Source organism: Gallinula chloropus, assembly GCF_964237585.1.
Source record: "Gallinula chloropus genome assembly, chromosome: 8".
In the NCBI taxonomy this organism is placed as follows: domain Eukaryota; kingdom Metazoa; phylum Chordata; class Aves; order Gruiformes; family Rallidae; genus Gallinula; species Gallinula chloropus.
The window spans coordinates 10,392,640-10,405,393 of NC_140093.1; the positions used below are offsets into that span (position 1 = coordinate 10,392,640).

The 12,754-nt window shown below is 45.9% G+C and overlaps 1 protein-coding gene across 1 annotated transcript in view; it reads left to right on the top strand.

The window, feature by feature from the left end:
* LOC311194173 (putative cation-transporting ATPase 13A4) overlaps positions 1–7,422 on the top strand; it is a gene marked incomplete at both ends in the record, with an annotated part of 40,928 nt that extends 33,506 nt beyond the window's left edge. Inside the window, 7 exons of the mRNA XM_084267194.1 lie at positions 220–316; positions 1,009–1,081; positions 2,264–2,438; positions 2,870–3,084; positions 4,533–4,621; positions 6,664–6,744; positions 7,201–7,422. Of these exons, the coding sequence (XP_084123320.1) occupies positions 220–316; positions 1,009–1,081; positions 2,264–2,438; positions 2,870–3,084; positions 4,533–4,621; positions 6,664–6,744; positions 7,201–7,422 (952 nt within the window). The remainder of the gene's footprint in view (positions 1–219; positions 317–1,008; positions 1,082–2,263; positions 2,439–2,869; positions 3,085–4,532; positions 4,622–6,663; positions 6,745–7,200) is intronic.
* Between the last annotated feature and the right edge of the window lie 5,332 nt (positions 7,423–12,754).

Genomic DNA, 12,754 nt, shown 5'->3' on the forward strand with positions numbered 1-12,754 from the left:
TGACTGGAATCAAGCCCTTCTGCTTGCAGCAAGATTTCTGCAAGTGAAGATTTTACTTTAATTCAGGCCAGATTTTGTTTATTTCACCTGCTGGAACATACTGGCAGAGACTTCTCTACTTGTGACACATACCTTGTTTTTCAACAGCATTTTAAGAGGACTTGCAACAGGAGCAGACCCATCACCTAATTGCTGACCTTTATTCATGTCTTCACACAGGGAAGGCCGTGCTGCCCTTGTCACTTCCTTCTGCATGTTCAAGTACATGGCACTGTACAGCACCATTCAGTACCTTGGTGTTCTCCTACTGTACTGGGTATGTGTTGGCTGCTAGTCCCTTGTAGGAGAAACATGGTATAAAACCCACACTAAGACTAGGGTGTGGAGCTTTACTTTTATCTGAGCTGCAAACTTCTATGGCAAAAAAAACCCAAAATGGAAAGATTCTTCCCATTAATTTCAGCCAGTGGGGTCAGGATCCCAGCTGGGCAAAAAGAAGGCTGAGATACTGAACAGTATTTTGGATGAGGGCATATGTTTGTGAAAAGGGAGAATCTGGTCTAAGCATATGCTGTTGCAATCTATTCAGCATTTAAAGCATGAATTAACTTGACAGTAAACAAACCCCCCTGGAGTGCCTTAAACCACTTTTGCATGGCTTCTTCCCAAATAGAGAGGAGAGCTTTGCATTCAGAAGTCACCCAGCATTGAGAAAGTCCATCTCTTCAAATAGCTTTCTTTTTTATTGCATTCAGGGAGCTGGAAGTGTCCTTAGTCTGAACAATGCACAAAAGGAGAGTATTCACTGCAAGCCCAATGATGACAAATCTGCTGGCAGGGTGGTGGGTTGTGTGGTCCCCTTATCTGCTGAGTGGCATTTCAAAACAAACAGCAGAGCATTAATTCCATGAAATTAACATGACTTTCTGGAAAGGATAGAGACAAGCCTGCGGCAAATGTCTGATTTGTGATTTTTGTTGTTGTTGTTGTGTTTGTTCTTCTTTTCAGCAACTAAACTCCTTTGGGAATTACCAGTTTTTGTTCCAAGATCTGGCTATTACCACTGTAATTGGTGTAACAAGTAAGCTCTTTAAGTCATCCTATGCATTAATGAGAGAAAGATCTCAAATATTTTTCACCTCCTTGGAAATGCATATTTTTATGTACAGAAATGAAGAAAAGAGAGACTACACAGAGTACAGGATGTTTAGATTAGTAGAGGAGGCATCTTGCTTGAGAAATTCTCTAAAATAAGATGGGTAATTCTTAGTGGTGCATGTATGTTGCTGGTAACTGGGTTGCTATCTCTAGAAGGAGCAAAACCAGATGTAATGCAGTGGAAAGTCTATTCTGGCTTTTTCCTCTTGATTTGGGAAGAAAGATTAAGAAGACACCTGAGAATCCACACCCAAATGAAAAACTATAGAGATTGATTTGAGTCCAATGTGTATTTGAGGCTGTGTTGGCAGGAGGCATGAGTGGAAAGAGATGAAAATGGAGAAGAGATGACAGATCTCAGGTGCTATAGAATAGGAAGTTGTAAGCCAAGAAAGGAAACCAGTGTTGGAGGAGAAAGAGAAAGATGGGGTTGTTGAGATAGAGTAAATGCAGGGAGAGCTTTAGAAGCTGAAATGGCAAGGACAGGGGCATTACAAGCATATAGCAAAACCACACAGCTGTCTTCCATCCCTGCTGGAACACAGTCAACTGGAAAAGGCCTTGATTAAATCAAGCTTTAAAGGGTCAGCCACAATACCAGTTGCTGAAAGCTACCTTGCTTTAAGTAGCCCATTTGGAACACTACATAAATCCTTTCTGTATAGCTCTTTTACCCAAAGTCTGGCTAACTTTGTTAAACCTGAGAACAGAGGAAAACCTGTTGGGTCAGCTAGTGCAGTCCTCCATCTGCACAAATAACTGATCACTAGGTGCTTAGTCCAGGAGGATGCATGGAACATGGGCAGTGGAAAGTCCCAAACCATGGAGAGCTTGAACATACCCTTATATCCTTGGTTCTGACATGAGCTAAAAACAAAAAAAGCAAATTTTATTTTCCCAAAATACATCATAATAATCAAATGTCATTAATTAATGTCTGGCCAATAAAATCTTGTGAGAAAATAACTCCATATTGTATACTTGGTATAGCATTTGTATGTTAGAGAAAGCATTATAGACTGTAGAAGTGCTGGCCATTGATGACAAGTATATCCAGCAGCACTGCTTGTATTTGGACACACTAGTAAACATGTGCATGTTTCAGTGAGCTTCACAGGTGCCTATCCAAAGCTGGTTCCCTACAGGCCTCCAAGCCAGCTCATCTCACCCCCGTTGCTGCTCTCTGTTGTACTTAACATCCTCTTCAGCCTCAGCATGCAGATTTTCGGTTTTGTGGTGGTCCAGGAGCAGCCTTGGTATTCCAAGACTGATATACACAGGTAGGTCCCCTTCTTGGGACTCTGGGTGACACAGGGCAGACCTAGTGGGACAGGTCTGCATGTTACTGTATATTAGCTTAACTACAGTAGCTACAGGCAGGTATATCCTATACTTGCCCACAGTGTGCAAACAAATTAAGCAGTGCTGTCTGCAATCCAGCCAGTTCTCATATGGTGAGAATGCTTCTGTTCAGCACTAAGGGGGGTATCTGATAGCAGGGAAGACCAGGTATCCAACTAGCTTTGAGCTTAGGCTCTGCCAAGTTCAGCAAGATCAATGCAATGGGTGAGATTGAGGACATTGCCAATAACCTTGTGATAGCAGGAGCAGGTCAAGGATGTGAGGGAGGATTTCTGATAGTGGTAGTGAAAGCTGTGGGAAATAACTGGGACAGTGATGTTTCAATGACAAGTGTGACACTCTTTTTCAGTGCCTGCCTCTCAGAGAACAACAGTGTGGAGAATTCTTCCTTTACTTCCAGTCCGGAGCTCCATGGGATGAGAGATGGAGCCCTGGAGGAAACAGACAATGGCTACAAGAGCTATGAGAACACCACAGTGTGGCTGCTCAGTACCATCAACTGCCTCATTGTAGCACTCGTGTTTTCCAAGGGAAAACCTTTCAGGCAGCCCATCTACACAAACTGTAAGTACAGGAAGAGAGGGAAGGATCTGTAAGTCAACTCAGACCCTCAATTCACTAGAGAAAAATAAAAACTTGAGCAAAGTGCTGCCAGCCAAAAAGCCATGAGCCAAATATTAGATTTCTAAATGACTAAAGGCCACCTTTTCAGAAGTTTTAGTGCCAGTGGCATCTGGTGACCAGCAGCTCTCTGAGCTGGGCCCATACTTTGTGCTTCTGTACTGCTAAGAACTTGGCCCTGGCATTTGGAGGTCTGAAACAAATGGAGTTTGATAAAAACTAATAAGGAGTAGCAGGAAGGTGCTGTTGGCTGGCAGAAGCATCATGTTAAAACTTAAGGCAGCTTGAATGAGACATCTTGAGAAGAGAGAGAATTAGGTGGTGTCACTTTGCTTTGGTCTTTAGAATAACTCTGGATGAGGCCTTTGTCCCCAAAGCATGCTGGTTGAGCAGTACTTGAGAGAACTCATGTTCAGGGCATTCTTATGGGCCTGTCTCAGAAGAAAACATACCTTGAAATCCTCACATCTGGAGAGGCCCTGTTTCCTCCTCCAGAACCAAAGGTGTTTAGCATTTGCTTAACTCAGTGGTGAGTAACTTCTTTGAAGAGGAAACATCAAAGGCAGTAACTTGAAGGGGCTGCAGTGCAGTCTAATAGGTCTGTTCTGCCTCTGAAAGATTGTCAGGTGAAGGGAAGATGAGCACATGTGACTGTGACACTTCTGGAAGTTGCAGTGAGGCATGGGAGAGATGGGTTTTTTTTTCTGTAGGGGACAATTTCTGCAGCTGTTTTTCAGACAAAGCTGAGTTCAATGTTTTTGCTGAAGAGTTTGCTGCAGGTTTCATGGCTTTGCTGTTTTGGTATAGTAAGAAGAGACATTCCTTCTGGATAGCAGATGAGTGGGTCATCAGTCTCCAAAAAAACAGGCAAAATCAGCATGAGTGGCTGGGGGATGAAGTTTGGTGCATGCCAGCTGAGGAGAAAGTGAATTTACTCGTCATTGGAGCATTTGCCTATGGATGCACCATTACCTGGGGTCTTTAGATCTTGATCAAGAGCAAAGTCCTGATATCACTGAAATTGAAGGCAGAGCTCCTTATCATATCAAGAAGAGCAAGACTACATCCTGGACATTTTTCAGAATGACAGGATATGCTGAGCTTCTCAGATGTGAGAGGTCAGGCCAAATGTTCAAAATACTCTCTCGGCATTTTAAATCTGTGGCTACAATCTGTTGGCCTGTCCCAACCTTACATATATCTGTTTGACTAAGTAAAGCTGGGGTTTTAATCTCTTCCTTTTTCTGTTCCTGAAAGTTCCTTCTGATCTCATGGAATTTTTTTTTTTGACTGTTTGACATAGAAAATGATTAGAGTCTCCTGTGGTAAAGGTAACCAGCTGAGATTGCTTACACACCTGTGGTTTTATTTGCTTGTTCTCCTCCCTTCAGATGTTTTTGTACTGGTGCTTGTAGGGCAGCTGGGCATTTGCCTCTTCTTGGTGTTTGCTGATATTGATGATCTCTACTCTAAGATGGATGTGAGTATTGTTCCAAGGTGGATTTTCTTCCTACAGCCACTCCCTTTGTAAGTGCTCTGGGATTGTTTTTAATGAATGGCACAGACTTTTGCAGGGATACATGGCACCTCTAAAGACAAATCAGATTTAAAGGGATGGATTTTAGATGATAGGGTTGAAAAACCTTCTGGAGGTATGCACCTGCACACATGTACTTTTGATTGTTTTAGCACATTGTCCATGCAACAGAAGATGACATCACCAAGCTTACCATGCTTGTTGGTGGCTTTATAGTTTTGAAGCCAGGAGAAGAAAGGGGATGGGCCCTGCAAGTTTAAACTAAGGCACCATGCACTGTGTGTTTCTCAGGCTGGCTGCATGCACCGTGCACACAGTTCCTCTTGCAAAGACCTACCGGTCAGCACTCACAGCAGCTCTCAGTTCTCAGTCCCAAATATTTTCAGGCTCCCAGTTTAAATTTCAGACAGCCTGCAGTTTCCTAAAGCAGCATTTGGGTTTAGAACAGTTCTAGAGAAACACTAGTGGGGCTGTCGTGGCAGTAGAGGTTCCGTCTTGATCCTTGGTTAATAAATACCGATGGGGCTTGGCTTGTTTAGTCTGGCAGAATGGAAGCTGGGAGTTGCCTGAGCAAATCCATCCTAGGGGAAATGTAAGGGAAGGATAAGCTCTGTATCAGTCATAGGATAGGGTTGTCAGAGGACCTGGCAAGTAGTGTGTGGAGGCTGGGAGATGTTGACCTCCTCCACTGTGACACTCTCACAGCCTTGTAGTAGGAGTCACAGGAACAAAACAGCACAAGCAGCACACAGCTATTTTTTTTTCAGTACATTGGTAATCAGAGTGAAGTTTGGTGACTTTGGATAAAAAGAACTGGACAAGAAGCTGCTTCCTGCCCTGTATGACTTAGAAATGGAAATCACGAAACATGGAAAGAGAAACAGACAAGGGAAATGGAGCTGGATCTTGAATTCCAAGCAGCCCAGCTAAGGCTGCCTGTCTCCAGCGCAGCGGCTCAGACCCAGTTAAAGAATTTACCACAAGATGGCACTTGAAAGCAACTCTTAGTCCTGTTGTGGGCTGTGGTGACAGGACACTCAGCACTGCAGCTGTGGGGGGCTAAACTGCCTTCGGGGAGAGCTGCAAAACTCGCAGGCTGTCTGGAGGGAGCACGCTGGATTTGCTGAGTAGAGAAAAGGAGGGAGTGGCAATGAGAAACCAGTAAGAAAGCAAACCGTGGAGAAACTGCTGATCTGGATTTTGGATCTGAGTAGCATCTCCAAAAGAAGTTGAGCTACAGCCAGAAAGCCAGTGCTGCCAGCTGTGGGAAGCTTGAGCTGGGTTTGGAGCTGAAATACTCAGACTTCAAACTATTTCCTGTATTGGAAAGAAAGGAAGCATTTAGATTTCTTGTTGCAGTTCTGGAGCACAGTTTTCTTTGCTGCATTGTAAGTTTAAAAGCATCTTTATCAATAATTCCTCAAGACAAGTAGCAATATTGACTCATCAGCAGTGTACAGCCAGTGTGGGACTCTGGCTTTTGATGGTAGAAAGCTGGTGAAGGGTCAAGAGCACAAGTCCTGTGAGGAGTGGCTGAGGGAACTGGGGTTGTTTAACCCGGAGAAAAGGAGACTGAGAGGGTGACTTGATGGCTCTCTACAACTACCTAAAAGGAGGCTGTAGCCAGGTGGGAGTTGGTCTCTTCTCCCAGGTAACAAGTGACAGGACAAGAGGAAATGGCCCCAAGTTGCGCCAGGGGAGATTTAGATTGGATATTAGGAAAAAATTCTTCACCAAAAGGGTTATCAAATGCTGAAGCAGGCTGGCCAGGGGACTGATTGAGTCCCCATCCCTGGAGTATTTAAAAGACATGTAGATGTGGTGCTTAGGGACATGGTTTAGTGGTGGACTTGGTAGTGTTAGGTTTGTGGTTGGACTCAATGATCTTGAGGGTTGTTTCCAAGCTAAATGATTGTATGAGCTAAGCTCCCACCCGTGTCTGGTGTGCACACATGTAGTTACAGCTTCTCCTGCTTTGTTCCCAGCTGGTCTGCACCCCTACCACGTGGCGGATCTCCATGGTGATAATGCTTGCAGTCACACTTGCTGTGTCCTTCCTTGTCGAGGTGAGGATGCTTCACTGAACGTAGCTGTCAGCACTAATGGGAGAGATGAAAGGGTCAGGTCTCACTCCTTCCCCCTCCTCCTCCTCAGCCCAGCTTGGGAGTATGTAGTAAAACAGAAGCCATTGCTGCTACCTCTTACTCTCTTTCCTCAAAGCCCTGCATTGGAATGATGAGATATAAGGGAATACAAAGTCATCCAGTTTTTATTTTTTACTCTTTTAAGTGGGATGTATGAGGCCCTGCCCCATGCTAGAGGAATATGGGCAGTCTGTGCTGTTTTCTACTCAGATACTGAAGCCTGTCAGGAGGAGCTCATCCCAGTTTTCTGGTGGGGATCTCTGGTGATACGAGAAGTGGTCAGTGAAAGGTTTTTTAAGGGATGTGGATGAGTAAGATGAAGAGGGAAAAGTGCTGTCCAAGTCCTCCAGAACCCTCCTTTTGCTCTTGCTTTTACAGGAAGCTGTCATTGAGAATAGACCCTTATGGCTGCTGCTGAAAAAGACCTTCCGGTACCACTCGAAGAGCCATTACAAGAGGCTGCAGCAAGTGCTGGAGCAGGACTCAGCCTGGCCACCTCTGAATGAAACCTTCTTCTCAGACTCTGTGGCAATATCAGTGCAGGAAGATATGGGAGGCCATAGCAATCCAACATTCGACAGCAATGAGGACAAGCTCTGAAGGAAACTGCAGAGGACACATATCCAGGACAATTGCAGTTGGCTGCAGAAGGACTATTGCAGAGGAAGGACCCTGTTCCTGAGACGAACCAGCTCTGGCTTATTTTAAATTAGCTGGAAGCAGAAAAGCTGGCTGCAGCAGCAGCATAAAGTCACAACAGTGTTTCTCCCGTGTCCTTGCCCATGTCTGAATGGCTGCCAGCTGTAAATGGAACAGCTTGCTGAATATTGGCGAAGTACTCGTGGTTGAAACACCCCATTGCTACATCCCTCTCTTGAACTGCATTATGCAGCGGAGGCTCCTGCAGCTAATTCTGGTACCAGGGCTCCTCTGGGGAGATCTGCTTTGAGAAAACATGTGGAACTTACTCCTGATAGAGGCTGCTGAACATAAGCAGGTCCTGGGATTCCTACAGCTCTCAGGGTTTCAGATACTGTTACCTGGTGTTTGTTTGGGTTCTTGCCCCTTCTGTTACTTCTTGGCTTTCTGGAGCTGGAAGGAGCTGCAAATAGCAAAAGCCTTCTAGAAGCATCTACTCCCAGCACCATTAAGTACTTCCCATGATGGAACCAAAGCAGAGCTCTGTTGGTAGCTCATTGCTGTCAGGCCCTCTGTTTGTCCTCTTCTCAGTTCAGAGCACGTGGTACTTGCATTTCTAGGTGAAAAATCTACTGACCTACAGAGCAGAACGACTTCATTGTTTAACAGTTCTTTTTTGAGGGTTATCTATTAAAAAAGTAGAATGAAACACACAATAATTGCAAATTATGATGTCATCCTGTGGGTCTACACACCTTGTGGTGTGAGCTTGCTGTACTAGAGCTGCCACTGCATAGCTGGGTGGCCACCTGGCATCAGCTCCTGGTTTACCAGTGCCAGAAGAAGCAGACATCCAAGGGATTACTACTCCCGTGGGCCAAAGGCCTGAATTAAAAGACAGAGAGTCAGCCAGGTCTCAGAATAATTTTATTAAATTCCATGGCATGCTCTTAAGTTGAACCATGTGAGGTTTTAGCCCTGGTTTCCAACATGCTACACAACGTGTCATTCACTCATATCCTTCCTCTGTTAACCTTTGATAGTGACTTTGACTCACTCTGCTGTGTTGCTTCTGCTGTACATAAACACAGTAACACTGCACATTTCTGCAGGTCTTACCCACTCAAAAAAAAGGAACCTTCTGCCAGCACATGATCTCTTAGCCCTTTGATGCTGGGCTGACACCCTGCTCACTGTATTTTGTAGTCTTGGTCCCCAGATGGATGAAAGAAGAGGGGATGGGTCAGGGAGGTTTCAGTCCAAGACAAGCGCTTCTTTGGATAAGGTCTGCAGGGGAATTGTCCCCTCTGAACTGAGCTGGAGCTTCCCCATGATTTTCCTGGTGTGGGAGCATTTCAGTGCTGGGGACTCTCTGTTCCCACTATTTGATCTTAAAGCATTGCCACAGAAATCCAGAGAATCAGATAGGTTGTGAGTCATGGTAAAGATTCCTTTGGTCTTTTAAGAGTAAAAGTAGCTGTGGAAAACCAAGAGCAAATCAGAAGAGGTTATGGATTGTTTTGATTCCATCTGTCTGTACCAGAGCAGTGTTTGAACACTGTTTACCATGCATCAAAAATAATTATTTTTCTAAAAAGAAAAGAAAAATGTTTCAACTTTAATAAAACATTTATCTGACTCAAAGCATTTTTCCCTGTGTTAGATAAGTTTGACACAAGCAAGTGGAGTTAATACCTTCCTACCTGCTGCAGTTTGCCTAATGGTAAACACCTCCCACAAAGCCACACAACCTGACATGAGGCAGAAAGGGCTCACATTGATTCATAAAAGTGTCTTCAAAGGTAGCATGAATTCCCAGTTTGCAGCAAAATCCATTGGGAAGTGAAGGCTGGGTGCTCTACGTGCTCCTGCAGCTTACAGAGACACCAAAGAGCAGGTTAGTGGAGTTATTCCTGCTGACCTCTCAGGTACACGAACACAAGACCAAATTCACTGTCCTAGTTATGAGCTGCACACAAGAAATATGTTGCTGTATGTGATGAGCCAGCGACTGCAGTAATGCTGCAGCCTGGGCATGTCATTTATGTTTATGTCACAAATGACAGCATGAAAATAGCAACTCATGGCAAACCTGTGCTGCCTGTGGGGTCAGCAAGGCAAAGACCTGCTTGCCTGCTGCTGAAATACAGCCTTACCTGCAAGAAACACAATTCAGATGCTATGTTATATTTAACTTCTGCCACTCTGAGGTGTCAGTCTTGTGTTCCATCTTCCTGTGCCAGGCTGATGTCTCCAGCCATACTAGGACACATTATCTTCCCTCAGTGGCATCAGCCACAGTTCATACAGCAGAGCCCTGCCTGTGGTGTGTTCCAGCTGCCCTGAGCTTCCGTAGCATCACTTAGTGGCCATCAGGAGAGGAGAGATGTGTTAGGCACATCCTTGCTGCAGAAACCAGCTCATGTGCACACCCTGTGTTCTTCTCCCTCACCTCTGGTGGAACATCAGAGGTTCCAGTCTGCATCCCAGCACTGGGCTGGTCCCCAAAACTTGGACTGGGAATGTATTTAGGGTCAGACTGAAGAAAAAGCAAAAACAGAACTTCAAGCGTGTTTAAGATTCACTCCTGCATTTTACATTTTGAGGGTGTCTCTAATTTCAAAGGATCTTCTGTGTCTGGAGATCAGGATGGCAGCAAGCAGCTCCCTGCCTGTCTACCTGCTGTGCTGCTCTGGCCTGTCCCCACATGGGTGGAAGAGAGGCAGGTACAGTGCAGGTGCTCAGGTCTGTCTGAGCAGTTGTACTTTCTACTTGGCACTCCCAGCCTGTAACACTGACAGAACAGCAGAGAAACAGAAATAAATCCCAGCCATTTAAAGAGTTGTTTTGTGGGGGTATTATGGGATGTTCTGCAAATTCCAAGGATGCATAAGGCAGAGACAGATTGGCAGCCCTGGATGTGGCTTCCACACTCCCTGCCTGCAGCCCAAGCAATCCAAACCGCTGAAGAATCCCGGAGAGGAATGATGCTCCAGGGTCACTTTCTCCTTCTGTGACTGGCAGTGGCCAGCAGTTGGAAGGACCCCCAGTGATCTTTGCCAGCAGACACTGTCCACCCTGGTTAGCCTTCCGCAGGGAAAGGAGAGGGGCAGCCTCCCTGGAGCACAGCCAGTCACTGAGCCGTGCAGCCGCTCCGAACAGCTAATTGCGGGATTTGATTTTCCTTGTGAAATGCACTTGTCCTAGTTAATGGAAACAGAAAAATCACTTTTATTTTCGTCCTTCCCATTTATTTATTACTTGTTTGTCTTGATACAGTCATCACAGTTATTGTCTGCTGATCACCACTCGAGAGCTCAGCCTGCTCGGCAGCACACACAACCAACAAAGCTCCTTCTGAGAGCTGCAGACCTTTGCCAATAATAGCTGTAGGTGTGCATAATATGAACAAGCCAGAGCCTTTTTACAAGGCGTACCAGCTTTCCACTCACATTGTGCCTTTTGTCTAAGAAACTTGATGCACAACACGGCTCTTTGGGAGAATGAGGGAGGAGGCTGTGGAGACAATGTACCTGCCAAGGATCAGCGGGGAAGGAAAGCACAAGCAGCTGCTGCCTGGGCCACCCAGTTCGAAGGAAGGAAACAGAGAATGCAGTTCTTGTACACTGCAGGTGGCTGGTGTCAGCAACTGAATTCTCAGGGCCCAACACTCACCCTTAGAAGTCCTCATGTTGGAAGAAACATCCCGTGTGTCTGAAATACAAAGCATTTCTGTCCCTGCACGGGAACGTCCTGTTTTCACAGCGTCCCTTGTGGCTGGTGACTGTGGCAGGGGCTTATCACTGGCATTGCTTTGTTTACTCCATACAGGTCACTGCAGGCAACAGGGAGTCAAAGGATCTGCCTGTATGACTTGTTTAAATCAAATTAATAGATCACTTTGGTACTTCCTAGATGGTTAGCAGAGGGGTTAGAATAAAACCTCCCACTGCACTGTGTACCTGTCCCAGCCTTCTTCCTAGCCCACGTGATAGATTCGTCCAGGTAAAGGGCTGATCACCCTCTTCCTTTTAAGAAGAGGGTGAGGCTAGAGAAAGGGGACATCAGACTCTTTCTCCTGAACCTACAGATAACTTGGGAGGTGCTGGAAGAAGTGCTTTGGGACCTGGGAAGCAGTTCAGAGACCAGGAGACACCTTTCATTTCTCTCGTGCTCCCTTGTTGCACCCTGCCCAAGGCCAGGTAAATCTTGATTCAGTTGCTCCAAGCCATGAAAACCAGCAACGCTCCCTCAGCCATTCCTCACTGAACAACGTTTTATTGCTGTACATGGTCACTGTACACGTGCCAGACGGTGTCTAACAGCTCCTCTGAGCAGGGCTGCCTGTTGCTGTCAAGCAGCACAGCTCTGCAGAGGCCCCAGGAACTGCAGCACGTCCTTGTGCCAGGTGAACAGAACTGGGGGAGGCAGCAGGAGCCAGCAGTGATTCTGAAATCACCATTTCCCCCAAGACAAAGTGCCATGCCATGGCCCCTATCAACTTTCAGTCCATCTGCATGGAGCTCTGAATGTTTTGCTTGCTTTGCTGGTGGGCTTTGTGTTTTAGAGCAATTCTCCAGCTCTTTCCTCCCCGTGGGCGCAGGGCTGAAGCGAGCACCACGCAGTGCAGCACCCTTCACCACACAGAGCAGCATGCTTCCCCTCAGCAAGCCAGGGGGCTTCTAAGTAAACATCCCTTCAAGGTTCCCCTGCCTGCAGATGAGATGAAGAATGCATTCATTAAGCTTTCATTAAGCCTGTGGTGTGTTTAAAAGTTCTAAACATGTGCATCTCAGACATCTAGTAGGACTGCACTCAGATATAACCCAACCTGTGAGATGGCTGGGCACAGTGTGTAGAGGTTGAGCAAGGGCACTCAGGGTAAGAGATCCAGGTGGTAGGTGCTAGCAGTTGGGCGCTGGGACAAAGGGTTTGAGATCAAGCCTGGCTTTGCTATTCAATAGCTTTGTTCAGCTGTTCAACACAGCCAAGTTTTTTAATAACTTGGTATCAGACACTCACCAGTGCTGGGAATGAACCTGAGCAGAGCCCTGGGGAGGAGAAAGAAGAGAGCAGAATGACAGGAATGTCAGGAGAAACACAACACCAGCAGAAAATATACAAGAAAAAAACAAAGGTGGGACTGGACAAATATAAGTCCTGATGAACACTGCTGTGCAGGTGTCTCATTGCAGCCTGGTTGGTGCCAGGAATAAATGGGATGGCCCTGTTAAATAAGGTTCCCTGGATCTGAAGTCACAGAGAGCCATTGCCCCACTGCAATTAGAGCCTG